The sequence below is a fragment of the Aphelocoma coerulescens genome, chromosome 19 (assembly GCF_041296385.1).
Source record: "Aphelocoma coerulescens isolate FSJ_1873_10779 chromosome 19, UR_Acoe_1.0, whole genome shotgun sequence".
NCBI classification, from domain to species: domain Eukaryota; kingdom Metazoa; phylum Chordata; class Aves; order Passeriformes; family Corvidae; genus Aphelocoma; species Aphelocoma coerulescens.
Window position 1 is genome coordinate 4,376,530 of NC_091032.1, and position 24,644 is coordinate 4,401,173.

At 47.4% G+C, this 24,644-nt stretch overlaps 1 protein-coding gene and 1 long non-coding RNA gene across 8 annotated transcripts in view; one reads left to right on the top strand and one right to left on the bottom strand.

Annotated features, from left to right (window-relative positions):
• Positions 1-24,644, top strand: part of COL26A1 (collagen type XXVI alpha 1 chain) — a 167,202-nt gene that overhangs the window by 135,381 nt on the left and 7,177 nt on the right. For 6 of the 7 annotated variants that reach the window (XM_069033617.1, XM_069033615.1, XM_069033618.1 and 3 more), the window contains 10 exons: positions 1,832-1,985; positions 4,958-5,002; positions 6,914-7,030; positions 8,210-8,362; positions 14,164-14,256; positions 15,707-15,768; positions 18,110-18,172; positions 21,789-21,833; positions 23,190-23,234; positions 23,851-23,935. In XM_069033617.1, the coding sequence (XP_068889718.1) occupies positions 1,832-1,985; positions 4,958-5,002; positions 6,914-7,030; positions 8,210-8,362; positions 14,164-14,256; positions 15,707-15,768; positions 18,110-18,172; positions 21,789-21,833; positions 23,190-23,234; positions 23,851-23,935 (862 nt within the window). The remainder of the gene's footprint in view (positions 1-1,831; positions 1,986-4,957; positions 5,003-6,913; positions 7,031-8,209; positions 8,363-14,163; positions 14,257-15,706; positions 15,769-18,109; positions 18,173-21,788; positions 21,834-23,189; positions 23,235-23,850; positions 23,936-24,644) is intronic. The other variant, XM_069033620.1, reaches the window with a different exon arrangement.
• Positions 18,179-24,623, bottom strand: LOC138120723 (uncharacterized). Its single transcript, XR_011155946.1, has 3 exons — positions 24,510-24,623; positions 21,299-21,407; positions 18,179-19,221 (listed from the first exon to the last, which is right to left on the bottom strand). It is a non-coding gene; the product is annotated as an uncharacterized lncRNA (long non-coding RNA).

Below are 24,644 nucleotides of genomic sequence, written 5' to 3' on the forward strand. Positions count from 1 at the left end.
TGCCCCTTCCTTGCAGCTGGAGCATCCCACCCCTGCCCTGGCTGCAGCCCCTCTAATTTGCCACCTCCAGGGTCAGTTCTGCCTCTCTGCCCGAGCACATTTTGGCATTGTCCAGGTGTTTGCTAGGGAAGTAAAAGGATGATATAATAAATAATATAAAGTGATTCAGAAAAGGTCTTCAGCTCACACTCAAGTCCCATGGCAATGGGAGTTAAGCACAATTATGGTAAGGCACATGCTTAAGTGTTTGTTGAACTGATAACACATTTCCTGGAAAGTCTGACAAATAAATTTTTGGGTAGAAGCACAGAGTGCAAAAGGCAGATGGAACTGATTCCTTCCTGCCTGGCATCAGGCAAAACTGCTGAAGAAAAGCATTGTGACCTTACTCCTGTTTGCTGTACTCAGAAAGTACAGCAAAATGTGAATGTGTGAATAAAGATCCTTGCAATAAAGGAAGAATTTTGCTTGTTTGCAAGAGTGAGGTTCAGTTCCCTTGCACTTAACCCAGCTCCCAGTTTAATTAGGTTCTGATTCACCCCCATCAGGCCAGTACATTCTGCAGGAAGTTCATCATTTCTGGCGCTGCTGCAGTACTGGCTCTCACCAGGCCTTGCAATAAAGAAGTGATAAACCTTGTAATAATTGCAAGTTAAAAACAAACAAGCAGAGCCAAGTCACTCTCATTTATAATTGCAGTGTGACTTCATTATGTAAAGACAACACAGTGTGTAAAAGCTGAAACTTCTAGGGATTTAGTGGAAAGTTTGATCCACATTCCCTTTTATTTCCCTTATCCCTAAATCAGTATTGCTTAGGTGGTTTTCCAGCAGGAAAAGATGATGCTGTAACAGACCTCAGTGTTGCATGCCTAGGAAAATGTTCCCATGTAGCCATGTTAGAGACCAACCCCAGTTTCATGGAGGCCACCAGTGGTCAGGGAGCACAGCCTGATGAACAGCCTAAATCATGTGGGGACAATGGGGTCACTTTGCCAAGGAGTGAAGGTTGTAAATGGCCCAAACACCCCAGGGATGCCTGTTGGGATGTGGGTTTATTTGAAGGTTGTGTGTTTCCAAGGCCTAGAAACAGCTGTGAGTTTTGATAATATCCTATTGCTTCTCAGCAGAGCTCTTTGAGGAAATAGCCTGCTTTTTTTTTTATTTGCTTCAAAGTTAAAGCATTTGAACCCTTTAAAAGCTCCATCTTCTCCATCATCTTTCATTTGGTTGGTATTTGTGCTTTAACAACCAGTACTTGTCCTCAGTTTGCTACCCTGGGCCTGTAGGTACAGCCCTTCCACCTCAGCCCAGCTTTCAGTAATTTCTCATCTTCTGACTCTGGATGTGAACGCCAGGGAAGTGCTGTGTCCCCAACACCAGCTTTGGTCCCTGGTCTCATGTTTCTCACCAGGGACACAATCCCACGTGAGGCTGAGCCCCTCTGGAGGCAGAGAAGTCCTCCCCAAGGAGGCTGTGTGTGGGACACACTCACAATTAACACAGCAGCTTCCTACGCTAATTGCTGCCGATTTCCAGAAACCAATAAAGCTTTAACACCAAAATCCTGTGGTCTGGGACCAGAGTTATTCCCAGCTCCTGCTGGCAAGGAGAGGAGTTTCAGGACCTCTTCAGGAATTGAGCCCATGTATGAAACCATCCAGATCACAGATCACAGAATATTCTGAGTTGGAGGGACCCACAAGGACCATCAAGTCCAACTCTTAATTGCAGGGCCCATTTAGGGACTGAACCCACAACTCTGGGGTTGTGAGCACCCTTCTCTAAGATCCAGCTGACCTTGTTTGTGTTCCCCACATTCCCCTGTGCAGATCCTGCTGCTCGAGGCTGCGGAGAGGAGCCCAGCCCTGGAGAACAACCTGCCCATCACCGGCACCACAGCCACGTGGTACGATGACCTGCTGCCAGATGCCTTTCCCCTGCTGAACCCCAGCACTGTCCTGAGGAAAACCATGGGATCTGCTGGTAAGCCTGGCCTGCTCTTCACTAATCACCCAATCTTTGGGGTAGCTGAAAAGGACCCTAGGTCTGCTCTATGCTTGGAAGCTGCAGAGCAGAGAGGTTGGGAGGTCTCTGTCCTTCCTTGAGTTCAGCCAGAGCAGAGCAGGGATGTCCTTGGAAGGAAGCAGCAAAGCTCAGGAGCCAACCCATGAAGCTGCATTTTGCCAGCCGTGGTGGCCTGTGGCAGCCACAGTTTCTGTTGGCACAAACATCTGCTGGGGGCTGAATTTGGGTCTGTTTGAGTTCTGTTAGCCCCAGTAGGCCCACTGGGCCTGCCCGTGTGTTTCAGTGGGCTTGTTTTAAGTCCAGAGGCTGTGGGTTTTGAGACCTGGGTGCACATCAAAACATTCCTGAGGAAACTCCAGAGAGCCATCTGGATCACACTGGGACAGTTCCTGCTCACCTACTGAGCACCAAATGCAGTATTTCCCTGTCTGGGAGCAGTGCTGGGATAGAGGAATGGGCTGCACAGGTCATTCTTGGTTTTATTGGGACAAAAAACTTTCCCATGAATAGCAGCATGAGTTGCAGTCTGCTTTGTATTTTCTAAATTTGCCATAAACACAATGGGTTGTTTTATGATCCCTCTTGTGGCATGAAAAAAAAATACACTTATAAGAAAGTCTCCCTCTGAGCCCACTTGGCCAGACAGATCCCCATGCATTGAATTTCCTTGACCTTGGCATCTTTATTCAAGATCCCTGCTCTCTGCTTCCAAAGCCCTGTCTGTCTGCTGCTTTGCTTGCTCCCAGAGCAATTCTTTATTCTTTAGGGCCTGCTTTGCTTTTTTCTTCTTTTTTTTTTTTTTTCTTTTCATTTTTTCGGCCCAAGCAGTTTATCATGGCAGCCCTTCCTGACTGCAGCAGACTTGGAGCGACCAACACAGTCCAGATGTTGTCCCTGTTTATGATTTGACATGATGCCACAACATGGAGGGAGGTTTGCTAACAATATGATCTGCAAAGCATTCTCAGAACCACAGCCACAGCTGCCAGGAACTGAATTAGAGCAGTTTCCCCCAGTGTCCATTATATGCTCATTCTGCCTTTTCCATGTCATTTATTTTTGTTGTGGCAGTATCTCTGCACCTGCACTTTGCTGCACCAAAGTCAGCCCAGTGAAATGCTGGGGACTCTGGGCCTTCCACCCCAAATCATCTCCCCGTGGAGGCTCCTTACACATGGCCATGTCCTGCTGGGCACAGAGCAGTGGCTGCCTCTCCCCCAGGCTTTTTTTGCAGTGCTGCCAAGCAGAACAGCCTCCCTGTAGCACTTTGGTCAGGCTCAGCCCATGGTTCAGGGTCAGCACCTTCCACCCCTGCAGCAAAGCCTGGTGGTCACCTCCCGAAAGCAGGTGGTGATGTTGATGCCTTGAAGTGGCTGCCTGAAAACAGAGGCTAGACAAGATTAAAAGAATAAAAGTAGGTATTTATTTGAAGGGCCTTCAAAAGCACACCCTGGGCAGTCCAAAGCCTCCACCCAAGATGGACCCTGGGCCACGGGTTCTTCACACTTTTATAGGTTTGGTCCATTTGAGTATCAGGGTTAATTCTCCAGTTACAACTTCAGTTAATGATGTAATTACCCCGAGTTTGCCCCTCCTCTCAAAGGCTTTTAGTTTACATATTTTGGGGCCTGGGACAACAAGGTGTCCTTGAGTTCAGGCCTAGAGAGGGTTTGTTATGTCTAACCAGCATGAGAGAACAGTAACTAACAGGCTGTATGAAGTTTCAGAGTTACATACTGGATTTGAAAAATATAAAAGTTAAAACCTAAGGCATCAATGTCTGAGCTGTGTGTGAGCCTGTTGTGTCAGCCAGGTTCCAGGCTGTGTGTGTGCTCCCAGGTGTACTTTTTGCTCACTGTTACCCTTTGTTTTTCTGGCCTTGATTTATTTAACCTGGTGTGGAATAATGACTGTGGCGTAATAATGGAATCAGGAAGGCACTGGAGCGTTTCAAGCCAGGACAGAGTCTTTCAGCAATTAGAAATAATCAGTTCAGTTGCTCGTTGACACGTGGCTGCCTGCTGGAGCCTCTACCCAGCCTCTGTGGGCTTCAAATACTTGCTTTGCAAAGGAGCTGTGGGGATATTTCATGGATCTGGGTCCACATTTGGCCTCCTTCCCTCCCCACACCAGTCTGTGTCCACAATTCAAAGCCAGCCAAAAAGACTCAGCATGGATTTTGGTGGACTGAAGGGAACTCCACACAATTTAGGGTGGAGGGGAACTGCCCCATTCTGCATGATTTCAACACTGTGCCGTGACTTGTTGCTCAAAGCTGCCCCCAGGTTTCTCTTACAGAGATCTCAGGAAATCTTTCATCAGGTGGGATATTGGAGTAGGTGGAAGTCAAACCTGAGTGTCCTGAGTGATTTGGGGCTGTGGAAAGCTAAGCCTCTGTCCCTCCCACCCCTTCCCCACAGCCTTTTGTGAAACATTCCCTACTTTGCCCTGCTTCTGGGTGTTCAGCCAAAATAAATTCCAGCCCTACCTTGCATGCCACCAAGCTGGATGGATCAAGGGCAGGATGCTGGGGCCTGACACAAAGGTGGGTGATAGGGACAGGACGCTGTGAGCTCTGGGAGTGTTTCTGGATGACCCTGTAGCTCTGGGTTGGCTGATGCCTCTCCAGGCTGAGGTCCAGGAAAACTTGCTACTGTTTATGAGGGTAGTTATTTCTTCTGTGAGTGACAGGGCTGAGAATAGACAATCATTTAAAAGCAATCAGTGCTGTTGAGACAGCTGCACCACTGGCCTTTCTGATCAGCTTTTAATCAACAGAATACATTTTTCTGAGTATTAAGAAAATATATATAGTCTGGCTGAGCCAGTTGGCAGCAAGAGACCTAATTTTTCATATCTCTCTTTTTTTCTCCTATTCTTTTTTTTTTCTGTTTTTTTTTTTTTTTTTTTACCCTGTCCTTCTTAAACAGAGCCTAAAGGACCCAGAGGTGCAGAGGAGCAGCTGATACCACAGGGTAAGTTCATAGTTTCTGCTGTTTCTCTTTCAAAGCACAAACTGTTGTTATGCCCAGTCCTGTACTTAAGCCCCAAAAAGCAGGAGGGTCCTGTGGCCAGGAACTCTTTGGAGTCTCACAGATGAAGAGGCTGGATGTGTTCTTTGGGCTTTATCTGATTGTGGGCTGCTTTGGTTGGAGAGGCCAAACACCAGTTTTATCATCTCTGAGACATTAATTCCCACACACAAGGGGTGGACAGCACTGTCTGATGGAGAGGCAGATCATGGAAGCACATGTGGCCAGAGCCAGCAGGGCATGTCCTGAGTGATGGGAGAAAACTCTTCTCTAGCTGGTATTACCTGCCAGGGACACCAGGGGCCTCTGGGGTGCTCAGGGCATCACTTTCCTAAGCTCCACAGAAACAGAGCAGCCCCACTCCTGAGCAGGAAAACCGCTGGGGAAGGAGAGGAGCAGATGGTGTGTTGCAGGTTAATGACAGAGCCAGGAAGAAAATCCAGGTCTCTGCACATCTGATTTGGTTTCCAGCAGTAGATTACTCACCCTCTGCCTTTTAAAAATATTTTTCCTGTGGTCTTTTGCTTCATATATTTTGGAGGATAGACGCTCACCATGGCTTCAGCTCTCTGGAAGCATTGCCACTGCAGCAGAGCTGATTTATACCAGCTGAAGATTTGGTCTCCCCCGTTTTCCCTGAATCCTTCCCTCTTTCTTCTCCCTTTTGCACTTGTCTCTTTTAAGCTGGTAACTCCATTTGTCACCAGTATGAGCACTAGCCTGACACATTACCCAGTGCTGCTTCTCCCAGCCTTTCCTTCAGCGCTTCACCCTCCAGGGAAGGAAGTGCCAGTTTCTCTAAAGCTCTGCTGCAGCAGTGTGATTGAGGATGCTGCAGGAAATGATTGCTCCTGGTCTGCAGGACTTCATGGGATTGAGTTACAAGGTTGGACTGAAGGATTGAGGGTGATTTACACAAGTGAGGGAACGTTCTGATCCACATTCAGCAGCACAGCGTGTCCTGCTTGCAAAACAGTTTCTGCTATTCTCCCCTCTGTGCTGGAAAGAATTTGCTGCAGTGAAGTTTCAGGTGTGCTGGGGTTTTTTTTAGGGCTAGAAGCTGTTTCCAGTGCTGTGAACAAATGCTCTTGCTTTCCTAAAAGGGCTCCTGATCACTTGTCTGGGCTTCCCAGGACAGCATCCCCTGCCAGGGGAGATCCATTAAAGGAGCACTTCTGTCAGTAGAAAAGACTGCAGTTTGTGTCATGTGGATAAGGAAGCTGATCCAAATTAAAACCTGACCTTAATTCCTTGTTCAATACTCAAATCAGATCTTTGTTGATGACTGAATGTAACAGAAGTACAGGCACACACTCCCACTCAAAGCTAGTGAGAAATGTCACTTCTCCAGTCTGCCCAGTTCATCATGGATTGAAGGTGGAGAGATTTCATTTTTTTGTAAGAAAAACCTATTTGGATATCTCTCCAAAATGGAAAAAGAAGAGAGGAAGGGGAATCTTTCCAGGGGGTCTGATATTGGGGGATTATTATTTTGTTCTGAGAAATGAGGAGAGTTTGGATGAATGTCTGGGGTGACGAGATTCTGTACCCCAGGTGGGCTGTCCCACATCTAGAGTGGGAACTGGATCCAGATTTGATTCTATAGCCCTGTTCCCTGGTACCAGCTGTGAAGGTGTTATCCAGCTTCTTTCCTTTTCTCCTTCTCTCCCTCCATTCCCACCCATGCTCCCCACCCCCACATGCAGCCCATTTTCCTGCCACCCTGTCTGTGCACTGCTGCATTTCTCCCCCTCTGCATCACTGAATCTCTCCTCTGGTTTCGAGGTTGCTGAAGCCTTTCTGACCTCAGCAGTGTCCTAACTTCCAGCTAATTTCCTTTCTGAACATTTTCAGGGATTCCAGGACAGGTTGGTCCCCCAGGCCCGGTTGGACCAACTGGGCTTCCAGGACCACCAGGGCCAAAAGGAGAGAAGGGACAACCTGGTGAGAGGGGCCCAGCCGGGCCACCAGGTGAGTCCTGGAGATGGGCAGTGCTGCTGTGACAGGAGATGTTTCACTTCACACAAACTGTCTGTGACAGCAGCTCAGAAAAGGCCAGACACACAAGATTTGAGCATCTTCGACTGGTATCAAATCCATTCCAACGAGTCCTGTGGGAGCTGGAATCAGCCAGGAGCTCCCAGGGCAGGCAACCACCTGCACGAGCAATGACAGACCCTGGGATTTCCTGTGGAGCTGGAGAGAGCCTGTCCCAGAAAGCTGCAGAGCAGGATCATGTTTCCCCATCCTGCTCAGGAGCTGTAAGAAAGAGCCTGTGACCTGTCAGCCTTTGGAGCAGAGCGTTCCCTGTTTAACCCTCTCACTGGGTGCCTGTTTTAACTCCCTTTTTTCTGCACCATTTGTGTCAAGCTGTCAGATGCCAGGATGTCAAACTAATGATGCTTTTGTATGTTAAGGGAAAAGGTTAGGAGGCCGTTCTTTCAGAGAACACTCCATTCCTGAGCTAGAAGTCTTTCTTCATCCCCAAAACATTCCTGAATGTTTTGATGAGGGTGATACTGCACAATAGGTGCCAGACCTCAGGCTCTGTGCTCCCCATGTCTAAAAGGCTGTGCCTTGTGAGTCTGAGCTTGGGAAAGGTTTAAAACTTGGAGCGTGCCTTAAATGTAAGAGCAGCCCTGAACACTTTTTGGCACTTTCTGGCAAGCTGTCAGTGGCCAAAGTCTGGCCAAGGACGTGTCTGCCTTTTTTGGTTTGCAATAAGAGCCTTCCAGCCCCACAGGATGTGGATCCGTCTGCTCCTGGGCTGGCTCTGCTTCCGTTGTGCTTGCCGAGCTCTGCTGGCAGGGAGGTGACACAGGTGTACCTGCAGGGGAAGAGAAGGATTTGATTTCACACTTTGCTGCCTGTAGTTTCTCACTCAGCCTCAGGGAGAGGGGAGATTTCACTCTTTCAGGAATTGGGTTGCTCAAAGGCAACACCTCTGAGCCAAGTCAAGCTCTCTGCTTTGCAGAGGAAGATGCTAAACAAAAGGAAAATTGGGAAGCTGTTTCTGTTTTCCCCACCCCTCTAATTCCCACAGCTGCACTTCAGGACAGAAATCCTTTGTCTTCTTGCTGCCTTTTTACATTATAGCATCATTAGCACGTCCCCAAAGGTACTAACACATCCTCTCCTGCTTCTGCACAGGGATGTTGGGACCTCAAGGACCAAGAGGACTTCCAGGAGAAACCGGGATCCCAGGTCCCCCAGGTCCTCCAGGGCCACCAGCCACGCCAAGCCTCCCTCTTACCTTCCAGCAAGGGGTTCTCTACTCACTCCAGCCCACAGCTGAAAAAGAAAGTAAGTTCCCTCCTCAGTTCCCATGTTTTCCTGTGACATCAGCAGAGTGGGCAGGCATGGAGCAGCTCAGCTATGCTCCCACCTCCTTGCCAGGCTCTGCCAGGGCTCCAGGAGCAGCTGGACAATCTGTCTCCACTGTGTGGGTCTCTTGGAAATTCCTGTTCAAGATAAAACATCTTGGAAGCTGGAGGGGTTCACCCCTCCCAAATGAAGAACTGAGTCACTGCTCTCCTAAAACCAACAGTGAGAGCAGGGTTTGGGGGATTTTGTTCCCTGTGCCTGTTTTTTTAGGTTCATCACAGCTTTGGGGAGGCAACTCGGTGTCCTGTAAGCTTCCATCAGGAGTGGCTGCTGGGAAGAGGGTCTCTAGTGAAATGACAGAGCTCAGGTAGCATCACCTGAGAGACAAGGGGCAGAGGAATCCAGAGTGGCAGATTAGGTACTGGTGCACCAAAGCTGTGGGGTCAGAGCCCTCTTGGTGTCACTGTTGTGGTGTTGGAGTGTCAGGGTTGCTCAGGAAGCACTAAGAACCAAAGATTTGCAGCTCTGGAATTATAACAAGACATCTGTTAAATGTGTCTCTTTTGCTGCCCCTGCAGATGCATCTTCCACCTGTGTTTCTGGTGCATCCACATTATCCCACATCCACACAAAACAGAATTATGGACTGGAAAGTCCAGACTGACACTGTGATTTATCCCTTCCCTGTAACTGGGGCAGGGCCAGGGTTTCTTTGCCTATGCTGATTTAAAAAATATATTTATTTGATTTGTGCTGTGCAGGGCAAGAAAAGGCTTTCTAGGAAAGGCACCTCCTGCACTTGGATTGGAATGCTCTCAGATTTGGGCTTGATTCTCCTGGACCAGCCCTGTGTAGCTGGCATGTGATAATGAGGAAGCAGAGCTCAGCTGTGCCTCCCCTTGGTCTGTAAACTCCTGGAGTCCCAGCTCTGTCAGGACTCCCTTCCACACTCTCCCAGACTTCAGCTGTGCCTCTTCCCCAGCTCTGCTGCTCCTCTCCAGCTTCAAAGCTCAGTTGTCTTAGTTACAGCCAAGGATTACTGTCTCCCCATGTCTGACAGTTATCTCGAGCTTTCCCTTCCCTTCCCTTCCCTTCCCTTCCCTTCCCTTCCCTTCCCTTCCCTTCCCTTCCCTTCCCTTCCCTTCCCTTCCCTTCCCTTCCCTTCCCTTCCCTTCCCTTCCCTTCCCTTCCCTTCCCTTCCCTTCCCTTCCCTTCCCTTCCCTTCCCTTCCCTTCCCTTCCCTTCCCCACTCTGCTCTCCAGAATCCTTTTCCCATAAGTGAACAGATGTATTTTTAATTTAGGGAGAATTTTAACAGCTCAGTTTCATAGTCAGTTACTTAGAGTGTATGGGCAGGACAAATAATTGAGGTTCAATACGTTCAATACTAAGATTTTCACAAAACACACATCATCATGCTGCATTCATCAGCCTTAGAACAAGGAAGTTTTGCACTACAGCCACCTCACTCCTCTCAGGGTCCCACCAAATGGGGCCATTCTGCCTTTTATTCCAATGATCCTGAAGGATGGTTTGGGTGCTGCTGCTGCCCCCTCCCTCAAACCACCCTTTGAATAAAACTTTCTTGTGAAGTAGTGGATAAATTAAAAAGTGAATAAAGGCTTTGATTGCACGGCCTTCCCAGCTGATGTGTGAGAAGGGTGAACTCGGTATTGTCCCAAAATGGGAAGAGGATAAATGGGTGTATAAATTAATTCTGTTCTCTCTGCCAGCACTGGGCAGCCATGTGGACTTGAGAACAGTGAGGAGAAGGTGCCTGTTCCATTTCCACCCTTGGGCACCCCTAGGCATTCCTCCCTCCATGCCTGTGGATTTCTTGGTTTGCAGAAAGAGTAGCCCAAAACTTTATGGCAATTTTTTTTTATACAAATCCAACTGCAAGTACAAGTTATCTATGTGGCCATGACAATGCTCTGGCAATATCAAGTCTATTTTCTTACCATTTTGTCTCTGTGTTGGCTGATTTTTCCTCCTCCAGGCTGGTGGAAAGCTGATCGTCTACCACCAGTAAAACTTAGCCTTGTAAATTCTGTTTAGATTTTAAAAAATGTATTTACTTATTTTGAAAGGAGCACATCTGAAAACTATAAACACAAGATTCCAGCTGCTGACAGCAGAGGGAAGCATATTCCTGGTAATGGGAATGAGATGTGAGAGCTGTATCAGGTTATTGTTATTATACAGAGTTTGGTTCTGCCTGAACATGGTTAATGCCTGTGCCTTTATTAATTGCAACAAGTTCCTGTTGGCAATATTTATCCACAGGCAGAAGCCAAAACTGGGGAGACAAATATTTTCTCACAGTTTCCCTGTGCTGTGGAAAAAGAAATGGTCCTATTTTTCTCCCTCCAGATCAGGTAGCAGAAAAAAATTAAGACACGATTACTTCATTTCCATCCTGTCTCAACAAATCAAGGCTATAATGGGGGAATTTATCCCTCAGTCTGAAACCCTAGCCCTTGGCCAGAAGCTGAGCTGCTGTTCCCCACTGCTGGGGCTGCTGCTACTGGGATCTCTCACTTTCCCTGCCATGTAAAAATGAGTGATCAGGTACGTGGTCCAGAGCCAGCTCAGACCTATTGCTTGTGCTAACACTGAGGATTTCTAGGGAAAAGTTAGAGAAAAGAATGCAACTCTCACCCCTGAGGGCTGTTTTCTTACATCTTGAAGATTTTCAAAGGACACATGGAAATAAAATCAACAGATTTTCACAGAATCATCACTGTTGGAAAAGACCTCCAAGATCAAGTCCAGGCATCAACCCAGCACCGCTGAACCATGTCCTCAAGTGCCACAGCCACACATTTTTAACACTTCCAGGGATGGTGCCTTCACCACTCCCCTGGGCAGCCTGAGGGGAGAGCAAGGGGAAACTGAGGCAGAGTGGGCTGATTGTGTGCCCAGCACATCAGTGGAGATAAGGGACAGGGATTTGTGAAGCAGCATCCCAGTGCCTGCTGCCAGCAAGGCCCTTCCTGAGGAAGGAGAACAGAGAAGAGGAAGTGAAGGGGAAGGAGAGGAGGAAGGAAATTGAGAAGGGAAGGGATTTGAGAAAACTAGGTGCTTTCAAGTGTGCCCTGAGCTGCCTTTGCTGCTCTGGCTGGGCAGCTTTCACCATGTCCTTCAGGGCATTTCTGTGCTGTTTCAGGATGGCTCTGTCCCCTTCCAGAGAACATAGCTGCTCCTACCTGACCAGGTCACACTGGTTTCACTCTTCCTCTTGGCTTGGCTGGAGCAAATTCTATATCAAGGTCTTCTCAAATGAAGCAAACAATTGTCTCCTGCTTTGGGGTATCCAGAAGCACTGAAACAGAATCCAGCTCTTGAGCCCAGCAGGGCCTGGGTCAGTGCAGGAGGTGGCTGAGAAGGGAAGATTCCTGCTCCCCTTTGATGCTGTTTTGTGGCTGTTCTAACAGTCTCCAGCTGCAGAGAGCCCCAGAATGTCCCCCTGTTTATAAGGAGAAGGGAGTTTATAGAGATACAAGTTCTTCCTGCTGCTTTATGAGAATATGGACACAGTCCCTTAAAAAAATGTGAGGGTTGTGTTTTAACACACTTCAGTCCCATTTCATTCACAGACTGCTTCATTCAGAGCTGATCCTGGAAGGAAACTGGGTCTGAGTGAGTTCTGCCTGGCCAGACAGCTGAGGAAGGAACGTGCCACAGCCCTGTGCTGCCCAGGCCATCCAGGAGCTGCTGAGCCCAAGGGCTGTTGATCAGAGCTCTCTTCTGTGTCAGAATCATGGAATCACCTTTCATAAATAACGTTGAGTCAAGTGTCAGGATGGGTGGATTTGTGGGAGTAACTCTGTCATCGTAATAATGTACCATTTAGCTGGAATGTTTTGTAACCCAAGTCTTTATCCCCAGCTCACCTCCAGGAGAAATTAAACCCTGGCTGTTTGCAGTCCATCCTCTGCCCCTCTCAGTGGATGTGCAGTTGATTTTGTTGATCAGTTTAAAAACAAAAGGCTCTGCAACTGTTAATGCCTTCACTGCTGTTTGATGCTCATTTCCCAATTTCATCTTACTCCCAAGCCGTGATGGATTTTGACATGGTCAAATAAAACTCAAATTAATTGGATTACACACTTCACTGGGGTACCTTTCCTCCTGAACATGAAAAGAGTCTCAGTTGTTTTGTTTCAGGGCTGTGAGGAGGGGAAGATGAATGGGTTTAGAAACAGTAGTCAAATAAATGCCTGCTTGCATTCAGGCTTTAGGCACAAAATTTGGTTCTTAGCTGGATCTTGTGCTGTCCTGCTGCCAGGAGGGCATTGCAGAGATGTCCTGTCATCCTTGGCAGTCAAAGCCAGTTTTCCCTGGGAGCTGCTTTCAAACAACTGGCTTGGAGGTCCTCTCTATTGTTGCCAAAGCTCCAGAAGCTGGAAAGGCTTTGCAGTGTGTCTGCTTAAATTTCTGGAGAGCTCCCCTTCTGGCCTTTGGGCTGGACTCTGCAGGGTAAGCAAACACCCTTCTGACCTTCCTGGTGTCACTTGACATTTGCAGGGAGACATTCCCAGCCTTTTACTGCACAGGGTTCCCCTGAATTTTACTGTGATGAGTTACAGGGATGGGTGGAAGGAAACATGAGTAAGCTTGAGGTCATGGGCAGGAGGAGATGAATGTTATTATTCCTGCTGTGGAAAATGTGGGCTTTTCAGAGGGTTTGCCATCGTGGTGACCAGGAGCCAACATCTTCATCCAGGTTAAACAGGAGCTAGGTTGTTGGTCCTACAGCAAAGGGTCAGGACAGTGGACTCCAAGTCTCAGTACCACCAGGATGTGGGGTTCCCTTGCTTCTTTTGTGGCCTTGTTGTCTTGGTTGTCCATTGAATTTTTGCCCCAGGTTTCCACAAGTGTCCAAAAGTGTTGTGGGGTGCTCAGATGGAAGGCACTGCCATTCAGGTACCTCTCCAGATTACTGGAGTGCCATGGTACAAGTCCACTGGGAACAGGGTTGTTGAACATGGTTTTGGCATCTCAATAAATACTGGGGGTTGCTTTTTTATTTCTAGTTGGGGGTTTTCTATTTAGCTACCAACTGCTTAGAAACTTATTGGCTCAAGGCTGAGGACAGCTACGGGCTGCTGGGTTTTATTCCTGACTGGAGAGAACTGAGAAAGATGTGCAAAAGCACAAAACTCCTCCAGTTCCTGCTCCTGGCTTTCCCTTCCCTGCTCTACTCCCACTTCCATCCATTTCCCAGAACTCAGTGAACCTGCCCAGTTGAACACCTAAAATAATCCTAAATGGCAGGAAAGTTTCCTGAGCACATGGAGGGGGCAGAGCACACCCAGCCCTGATCTTTCCTGCATCCTTACCTCAGGGCATCTCCCACCAGCACCTGCCTGGGTGAGCTGGCTGGGCTGGGGGGATGTGCTGCCAGGGGGGCTCAGCAGGTCCCTGGGGCCAGGCAGGAGGGAGCCCCAGGTCCCTGCTTCATTTGCCAGGCAGCCACGAGCCAGGTGTGTCTCGGGGATGCCGAATTCGGAATCAGTTATTCAAAGGTGGGATTATACAGGTGTGTAAAACACCAAGGTTTCGAGAGAAAGGACAGCTTGTCTGCGGTTCTCAGGGGTGGGATGAGCAGCTCTGCAGGACGAGGGGACACAGCCCTCTGAGAGCAAAAGGCAAGTGCTCCAAGAGCCCCAATTTAGCATCCTGCAGCGCTGCAGCCCTTGGCCAGCAACGGGCGCCAGAGGATTTTGGAGCGAGATCCCGGCCGGGCTCGCCACTAACTCTGCTCTGTGCCGCAGATGGCGAACCCCAGCTGGCCTCCACCGTCATCGACACCATCATGGCTGGACTGCCCGGACCGCGGGGAGCCCCGGGGCCCGTGGGGCCACCAGGTGACACACAGGGCTGGGCTGCAGGGCTGGGAGCGGGGCGAGGATGAGCAAAGACTTCCTGATGGAGAGCGGATGGTCAGTGGGTGCCTGCAGGGAAGGGAAGTGGTCCTTACTGGAAGGGAAGCAGTGGGAAGGGTGGCAAGATGTAACCGGGTTTTTTATCTGTGGCTGCTTATGGTGGCTGATTGTTTTACCTTTGGCAGGACACATCTTGAGAAAGGGGCTGATGAAAAGCTGTCCTTAAGAATGGGTTGTCCAGTGATTCCTTTCCAAGAGCAGAGTTGTTCTCACCCTGCTGCAATCCTGTCCTGTCACTGCAGAGCTCCACAGAGCAGGGTCTGGCCAGATGCTCTGTGAGGTGTATGAAGACTTTGGAGCCAGTTTGAGCTATTCCAGATTTTCAGCAGTATAACTGAAATCAGAATCTGAGATGAAAATTCAGTGGCAAGCCTTCTTTCTCTCTGTGCTGATGGGTGGCTTAAATGATAATATTCCTGCAAAGTCAGCACTTCCCTGTATGATGCATATTTAGGAGTGAACTCCCATTAGTTGCAGAAAAGGCTTCTCCTTTCATTATGAGGGCCTTTCATTTATCCTTCAATTCCTTTATTCTTTGACTTAAGCATTTGTATGGTGCATTAATGATTGAGGCTGATTCAGCTGTACTTTGTGTATAATGTCCACATTGTTTCATCTCAAGGGTTGTGACAAGTAAAGCAGAGAGGAGTATTGCTAAGCTCAGGCTAAGCAAATATCCTGTCTCCCATCTGCAGGTATAATTTAACAGCTACTGTTGAGATATAATTATTTTTTCAAAAGGAATGAATCTGTTAAGTGACTGTGTGAGACAAGTTGACCTGTTTAGATGGTGCTTAACTCATCCTGGAAGCAGCTCTCCTGTGGTACAGAGTTTAAATTACTTTATTGCCACTGGAGTCATTGGAAGACCAGGAGAGAGCTCTTCTTTGCCCCACTTAGCCTCTCCCCTGGCTCTGGCCAAACTCCATCTCCTTCATCATCAGCTTTGTGACATCCCAGAGACACCAACTGCAGCAGCCTTGGGGCTTCCCTTGCCACCTGAGATTGTTTCAGGACCAGCACCTGCAGTATCTCACTCTCGTGTAGCTGTTCCATGGATCTAGTTTAAGTTTTCACAACAGTTGCATTTTAAGGAATGGAAATGCAGGATGTTACTGACATCCTTCTTTCCTATTTTCACCATTTTTTTTTCCTCTCAGAGCTCTAACATCTCCCCTAGGGCATAGGGATGCATTCTGTCAGGATGTGGGTGTCCAGTAATCCAGTGTTTGATGAAGGGTTCTCAAAGCCCTGGGATCCATGAAGGGTTCTCACTCACTGAGAGACTCAGCAGAACATGAAAGGAAGTGCATGCCTTTGGAATTTAGGGTTATTCCTTCTTAAAATTGTCTCCAATTATGATTCCCACCAGGGCCACCAGGTGCTTCAGGACCCAAAGGGCCCCCAGGACCCATCGGAGCCCCTGGATCACAAGTAAGGTGCTTTGGTGCTTTGGGGTGAAGGGCAGAGGGGGAGGATCAGTGGTGAAACATCATCTCATTGCACAAGGAGAGAGAATAGTCTTAGATCTGCTGTTTTGTTCCCCATGAAATTCTGGGATTTGATTCCTTTTTCTCATTCTGGATTGAGAGGTTGTGCTTTCCAGAGTTTCCCTTAATCACAACAACACATTGTGCTGCTGCTGTGTCAAAACATTTCAGTGTGGCCTGAGTTGATGCAAAGGATCTGACATGGGCTTTACTAACACAGTGACAGAAAAATACTGCATTTCCTGTGGAACACATAAAAAGAACAAAAATGCCTCAATGGGAATTCACCAAGTCACCAGAGAGAATGTGTTAAGCCTACTTTTCCAGACATGGCACTTTCTATTGAAGAAAAATATCACAAGTTCCCATCAGTTTGATTATTTATTGATACAAAAATTGTGGAGGGGGGAGATAATAATGGAGGGGCAAAAACCTCACTCCAGAGAATTTATGGTAGAAGAAGGGCACAGTACTCAGTATATGGATGGAAAAAGCTGGTTAAATGGAAAGAAGTGAAGTCATGAATAGGGAACTGCCAAACTACACCAAATTGTGGTTGGCTGATACAAAGGGACTCAGTTTTGGGAAGAATGTTGCTTAATGTGGAGGTAAAGCAGCAGCATCAAATTTTTGGAAGGAATCTCACATGACTGGAGAGCACAGAGAAAGGTTAAGTAACTTAGCAGAGGGATGTAACTTAGATCTGATAAGAGGAAGTTTGGAATTGAAAATAGAGAGAGAAGATTTTTCCTATGTATTTATTAACCACTTTGAAGAAGCAATGGACACCAGGTTAGGGAAAGTTTGCCAGTGTAGCAGAATCCTTTCAATTAGGGAATACTCTGGAGAACAATGAGAAACTCCAGATAGATATGAACACAGTGCAAGATTTGGCAGCCAAATGACAGATGCAGTTTAACATCATTAAATAGAAGGTAATTCACAATTCATAAGTAGATTCTGCAGCAGAGTCTGGCTTTTTGACACGCAGCACACACTGTAAACCTTTTATTTTTGCAATGTGGAATTCGGTGTTCTTGAGCATCCCTGTCTCACCACACACTGTGGAGAGCTGCCAGGAGCAAAGGATGCTTATGGACACTTGAACTTTGTTCATGCTGCATGTTTGACACAGGGCCAAGCCTGGTCTGTGCCCTACCTCGTTTGGCAGCCCCAGGGAACCTCCTAAACCAGGCCTGAGTCTCTGAATCCTTGGTGGGGAGCTCAGCTGAGCTGGTGGGGCTGGCTGCAGGCAGGGAGCAATGGGATAGTGCTGAGCATTGCTGGCTCTCAGCTGAAACTGGGAGAGGGCTCCTCCTTTGGGCCCTTAAATCATGTGTGTGCAACCTCCTTGGGCCACTTCACCAGGCACTGAGCTCCTCACAGCGATGCCCAGAACCTTTATTTCTCTTGGCCTAGAAAAACCATTTCTCTGGGTGCTGATGTGGGATTTGGGCAGCTGTTCCTAACCAGGCTGGCTTAAATCACCAGTGGCCTGGAGGGGAGCTCCAGGCTCACTTCTGCAGCCTCCAAGACAACATGCAAGTCACCTGAGGTGGAAAAAAAGCATCTTGTACATGGTTGTGGGGAGAAGGAGAGCTGACAGGCTGAATATAAACAAACAATATTGTTCTCTCTTGGTCTGGTTAATAACTGTGGCTTCTTTGGGTGGATAAGTTAAGAATTTGGATCGATTTCTGCATAGCAGTTCAATTAGTAGAAATCTGGAGACTGTGCCCTTCTTAGCTGTTGGTGACTGCTTTATAGATTTGTTCAACCCAGGGAGTAAAATTATTAGCAGAGATTGGGCTTAATTTGAAAATTGTTTATTAGGGTGAGTGAATAGCTTCAAAATAATTTCCACTGCACAATCCAATTAATTTTCAGGTATGTGTGCTTGCTCCTGCCACCCACTGAGGCAATTAAGAAGTGGGGGGAAGCAGTGGGGATTTTTAAGCTAAACATACTACCTGTGTATTAATTTCTTCTTAGTAACTGAGAACAAGAACTGTCCTGTCATAGTGGCCCTGAGAAAATGTTACATCAGGGGCCTGAAGTGCATTAAAAGACCCAAATAGAGGGATCTGCAGAAAGTACAGGGCTCAAGATACCTGCAAACAGAGCTTCTGTTGTATTTGCTTGAGGGGAAAAGAGAATCCAGCCCAATTGCTTAACGAGTGTATGAGATTTTCAGGAGCTGAGGATCACTGGGAAATGTATTCACAACACCTACACAAAGGTTGCACAGTAGAAATGAATTCCTTCTCGTTCTGCATCTCTTCCAGGGCTTGCCAGGATCTCCAGGACAGCCTGGACCAAAAGGATCCAAAGGAGACCGAGGAGAGAGAGTAAGGTTTTACATGCACAGAGAGATTCCCAGCAGTGTTTGGGGGGTGAGGCCTCAGAAATTGCACACAGCACAGGTCTTGCAAGTGCAGTGGGACTACAGCCACCAACAGCTTCAAATGCAGAGTTTCTGGGGCTTCTGCAAGAACCAAGACAAGGGTTTCCTTTACAGAGAAAGAGTTGAATTCCTTCCAAAGTCAGGTATTCCCCAAAGAGATTCAGGTAGCAAAGACATAGTATACAAAGGCCTGTGGAGACCAACTGTCTTCCACCAGCCAAAGCTGTTTAGTGTGGAGTGTTTTGAGAGGTCTAACTCAACTCTTCCTTCTGTGGCACTAAAACTTTAAAAACTCATCGGACTTTCCCTGAACCAAAGTCATTCCCAGGTCAAATGACATTCTTAACATATTCAGAATATTGAAGTCATGTTCTTAATATGTTTATGTGCCTCAGTCCTTAGTGGGCTGTCCAGTGCTGATAACCAAACATAAAGGGCTGTTTGAATGTTATTTCCAAACTGGTGAAGTTTAGGAACTACCAGAGAAATATCTAACAAGGGTATAAATGTGTCAGATTCCTAGTCCAGCATTCAAGCATTGGGAAAGGTTTGAAAGTGGCATTTGGGGCTTTGGCTGCTTCTGTTCAGCTGAATTGCCAAAAGGTTGTGGTCTTTGAAATCTCTGGGTGAGCCTAGGAGCACAAAATCATTTGGGAATGGAGCAGGTGGAAGAAGATCATTCAGCCCTTAGGTCTGTGAAATGGGCACCACGGAGTGGGGAGAGTCACTGAGAACCCAGTGTAGAGAGGGTCAAAGGAGGGGAGAAAGATGAGGAGGAAAACATTGGTTGGTACCCTAAGATGATAGAAGTCTGCAGTGGTGGCTGCACTGACACAGCCTCGTGCCTTTTCTTCCAAGTGCCATTTTACTGCCCCACAGAGGGAGGTGGAGGCACCACCTGTGAATGGGGGCTGTAGGTGAGGTAATTCCCCTTATGCCAGAACCTCCTCTGCATTCCTGCTCCCTGTTCCAATCCAGCAGACAGAGGGATGCCTGAAAGAGCCAAGACAGACAAACACAAATCAGTTCATTCCAATGTGCTGACTTCTCAAATTCGTGGGAATAACCAGCAACAGACAAACTGTGCTCCTCTGCACAAGGGGAGCATGTCCAGGGGCTTGTTTCACCCCTCCTGAGGGATCAAGGAACAGCAGATATCTGAGGTGGGGCACACATGCCTTCTGAAATCTCTGTTATATTTTAGTTTTGGGTGCTTGGTCCTGCTCTTGTGTAAGAAATCACTTGCACTTCCCTGAAAGACAGAGGGACTGTTGGTCATTGTTTGTAACACTTTCCTTGTGCAGCTCAGCCAATTTGGGCATGACTTGGCTTTACAAATAGATTGCAGACTGATGGAGTTCTGGGACTAGAATTCAAGATGCTGATAGAGAGCAAAACCTTAACTGGTGAGCTGGATGCACAGATTCCCAACTACAGCTCACTGCCATTCAATCTTTATGTTCAGCTAAAAGAAAATAGAAGGGCATGGTGTGTGGCAAAGTGTCACATTTCCATCCAGGAAACTGATACAACTCTGCCTCAATGATTCATTTAACATTTTGCTTTAGTTTGTGGTTGACCATATTATTAATATTACTACTAATATCCCATATTACTACTACACTTCTTTTGAAACAAAATCTTGTTGCATTGTGTCCATTCAGTCCAGACAGATCCCACAGAATTTGGTTTTGTTCCCTCCTTGCTAGGGATTTAGAATTGTAACTCTCCTCTTAGTTTTGGGACAAATGAAATTTTTCAAATATCAAAATGTCTTGATAAATAGAAAAGAACCCCATATTTCCTGTCCATGCTCTGTAGTGTGGAAAGGGAAGCTGACAGCTTTTTCTGTCAGAATTTCTGTAGGATGCTCTGTGTGCTTTTTGTCTTTTGCAAGTGTGGCTTTGAATGCTGGTTTTGACAACTACATGCTGCAATTTTGGGTTTGGTGGATACAAATGAGGGCTCGAGCAGAGGAGCTGTGCAGCTGCAAAGAAAAGCAGAGGGGGGGGGGTTACAATATCTACTGAGATTTGAGAAAATGTCATTATACCTTCTTCCTGCTTAATCTCAGAGAGAACAGATGTGGAAGAGACCTGAAGCAGTCAGAGCACAGCCCCTGGATGGCTCAGCTCTGTGTGCTGCTCACGATCAGCCTCTGTTCATCTCAAACACTGCCAGGGAGGGAGGCTGCACAGCATCTCCAGGCAGTCTTCAGAGGAACAGCCAGTGAGGCCTGGGATAAGAGATATTGCCAACATCCAGCCTAAATATCCTTTGATCCCCTTTAAGCTGATAACATCCTTTCTGTTCCTCCTGGACATGGAGCACAGCCTGTTTATGTATTTTCAGTTACGCTCCTCTCTGTGATTTTTCCTCTGGCCTGTGCTTTTTCACAAGCTTTGCTCCTTCCAGTGCAGAATTCAAGTATTTCCCTTTGAAGATACTGGGAGCACCTGCCAGACTGGGCCTTTCTCCCAGAGCTCTCCCTGTCCATAGGGGCCTTTTCCTGGTGCTGGCAAGGCATTCCATAGGAATTCAGTCCTCCATGGGAATGTTCTGTAGATGCCCATTGGTTTTATACAAAGCAGCAATTTGATGGACACAAACCCAGCAGCTCTCCCTTTCTCCTACAGAAATCTGCCACCATCAATGTAGTTTTTTTGGGGAAAAAAGGATGGGTTTGTTGCTGATTGTGTCTGTGGGAGAAGAGCCAGGGGGAATATGCAGCTCTTTCATTAATGGATTTCTAGAAATGCTTTTACATTTTGCCTCTTCTTCCCAAGCTCCTGCTTTGTCAGTAAACAACCTCTAACTGCTCTCCTGGTCAGGGATTCTGCCCTGCCCCAGCTGCTCCAGGCTGAGAAACCAGCACTGTGGAGGAAAACAGGGGGGAAAAAAATGTTCAGTTCAATGGCATTTCATTCTGCCCCAGACCAACACGTAGTAGTTCCAACTGTTTCTGTTAAAAAATAATTTTTTTTAAAAAAAAGAACAAAAACCCCTTGCTGAGAACAATGTGAAAATTAACACAGCAGGAGAAAGAAACAAACCAACCAAAATATTGTACCTGTGTTTTGATCAGGAGCTGTGGGATGTGTGTGAAGCAGGAGCAGATTAAATCAGTGCTTGGTGGGAGTCCTGGGCTCTGTTCTGGCTGGGGCAGCAGTGGGCCATCACTTTTACCAGAGAGAAGAATGCAGTGTCTTTGTAAGGAACAAATCTCCAGCCAAATTCCTTGCTGGTATAATGTAACTGACTGCTGGAAAGTTCAAAAAACCTGCTAATCGTCTTACAGAGAGGGCACTGAGCTCAGGAGCTCTGTATCCAACCCAGCTCCTCCAGAGTCTGATGGGATTTGGAGCTGATACTTGACAGAAAACCATAACCCCCTTTTGCTGTTTCCAAGTGATAATGTCAAGGGAGAGGAATTTTTTTCTCACATTATCCCAAGTGTAAGGTTTTTCATTAAGCCATCTTAATTCCACTAGTAAAAATTACACTGTGTTCTTGTCAAATGGCAAAGTATCTCCTAATGACACTGACTTTATTTCCAACAGGGGCAAGCAGGTCTGCCTGGAGAGAGGGGCATTAAGGGATTTCCTGTAAGTGCTGCACTCGAGGGTGGGTGCCAGGCTCAGGTGGGGTTGGTGCCTGGCACTGTAGGTGCCACTGGCTGGCCTGGAGCTGCTTCAGTGCTGAGCTCTGCTGGCTCCAGCTCAGACATTTGTTCCATAGACACCCTCACCTTAATGAATCCCTCTGCAAATGAAACATCCCCTGGTGTAAAGCACAGTGTTGGCATGACCAGGAGGGCATCGCCCCAGCAGGGGAGCTGTGCTTTGCCTGCAGGTCCCTCTGGCCAGAGCTGGGCACACACAGCTCTCCCTGGACCCCAGGAGTTTCTGGCACTACCAGAGCCCAAAGGTGGGCACAGTTAAACACATCAAAGTCCATCAGCTGCTCTCAACTCCCTCCTGCACCTTGCTTGGCCAAGCTGAGCTGGAAACCCTGTAATGAGATTAAAAAATGTCTGCAAATGATTTTTTGGCAATACCTGAACAGATGCAGAGAGGAGATGTCGGCACTGGCACATATGGCCAGTGCAAACAAACCAGTGGTGAGGAAGGGTGGCTGACAGAGATCTAGTGGAGAAAATTGGGGTTTTTTTTGGCTGGCAGCTTCCAGAGAGGTACCAGAACCTCTGGGAGTGTTCTCATCTCTCTTCCTTGGTTCCACCTCATCTTTTTGTACAATTCACACAACCTTTTCTTTGGTCCTTCCTCCTGTGCTCACCACTGCTTTGCAAAGATCTCAGGGATGTCCAACAAGTTTGAGGAGCCCAAGCCTTTCCTCTCTGTTTTAGATTGTCAGTCTTGTTTTATGTTTAGCTTAGAGTGGTTTAAGCTCTCCATGTCATTTGCTCATCGGAGGGTGCATGAACTTCCTGGCTTGGGGGAAACATGAGACCAATGTTCACAGCACAGAGGGATCTTTGGTCAAGAAAAGCTTAATGAGCATCCTCAGAGGCAGAAAGTGATGTGACTAATTAATGAAAGCAGAATGGAGGATTCTTCTGTTCTAAATCAAGATGAAAATGTGCATGTTTGGGGCAAAAGAGCAAATTATCTGTGGTTTAGCCTAAAATGTTGTTCATTGAGAGCCCAGTGAGATGTCTATGGCCTTGCTGGGGCCCAGGCCATAGCAGGTGGCCCCTCCTGCATCTTGGCCACTCCTGGACAAGTTCATCCATGTTAGAAGTGGTGGTGACCTCCTGGGAAGCTGACAGGAGCCAGGGCAAAGCTCAGGAGAGCACTTTGGCCTTTGGCATGAAGGGGCTGTCCTTGTGCTTTCTGCTGGTGAAATGCTTCTTTAATTTGCTCCTTTGGTGGGAAGGGATCCAAGAGATCCTGGAAGAGTCCTCAGCCACACGTAACCAAGTGTCTCTTTCTTTGTTTTAGGGTGAACCAGGCAAGAAGGGTGAGGAAGGTGACAAAGGTGCTGATGTAAGGATGTGTTTCCACTGATTAACTTTCCTTTTTGCCACTTTGCTGTCCTTCAACTGTATTCCCTTTGACAGGTGGGGTTAGGGGGCCAGGGGGTGAGCCCATGGTTAAATGTGCAGAGAAAGTGGTGATGTGAACCTTGGGTTTGAATTTAATACGTGCCAGCAGTCCTGGCCTGTGAGGTTTCCTTGGCCATGTTGTCTCCATGTTCTCGGAACACCTCAGTCCCCAGAGGTTGTTCTGTCACCAGGAGCTGGTTGGGAATTGCTTCCCTATTGTCCCTCCCACATGCTGAAGGACAGACTCCCTGAGATCAAGCTGCACGTGCAGAGCATTGGTGTTCTCACATCTCTGCTCTCAGTTCCTGAAATACTTCCCAACATCTCTTTGTCCCTTCAAGCCCACACCTAAGGTGACAAGGACAACAAACTACAGCCTGAGTGTACATGAGGAGCTCTTTGAACAGGGATTTCTCCTACTCAGGTTATCTCCTCTTTTACCTCTTTTCATTTTTAAACATCCACACTGCAGAGTTTGGTGCTATGAAAGCAGCATTATGGACAGGAAGCCTATTCTGCAACATATTCCAATGTTAGTTTTATTTTCTTTCTTGCAGGGGGAAGGAGTCCAACAGCTTAGAGAAGCTCTGAAGATTTTGGCTGAGAGGGTATTAATCCTTGAGCACATGATAGGAATTCATGGTGAGCATTGCTCAGGTTTTCTTCTCTAGGGAACCAGGGGCTCTGTTCAGGCTTGCTGGTTAAACACCCTCCCAGTCTCCTGAGCTCTCTGGTGTCTGCTCAAGCCACATTTTCTAAACTAGGTGCCATGACTTAGGGGTGCTTAGAACTGTTGAGTTCCACCAGCTGTACTACTTCCTCTGCTTTCCCAGCAGCAGGTGAAATGACCCTTACAGTGATTTTTGTTACAGTTCAGGCAGCCAAGTCACGAGCAGTAGCTCAAGCCACGTGGCACAGATCATCTACCAGCTTCCCAAGGAGCTGCTTGTTCAAGTCTTTAGGCCAGATCATTTAATCCTGTTAACAGCACCTTCCAAGTGATTTGACACCACTGAGGCCCTTGACTTGTGCAGCACCACGTTTGCAGAGAAAGCCCAAACAGTGATCCCTGAACATTCTGTGATTATAAATTACATGAAACCTACTTTCACAGTCAGATTTAAAGAAAGTCCCACATGTTCTACATTCAGATAGATTTTTGTGATCTCCTGAGGCTGGTGGCTCTCCCATCACTGGTACAGTGTGTACATCATACCTTAAAGAATGTCCTCTTCCCTTGACCAGAGTATGGTGTTGGTTATTGTCACAGGTGTTGGTCATTGTCAAACTTCTCCTTTTGGGGTACCCGAGGATCAGCTGCTCTGGCCATTTCTCCCCTTTCAGAAACACA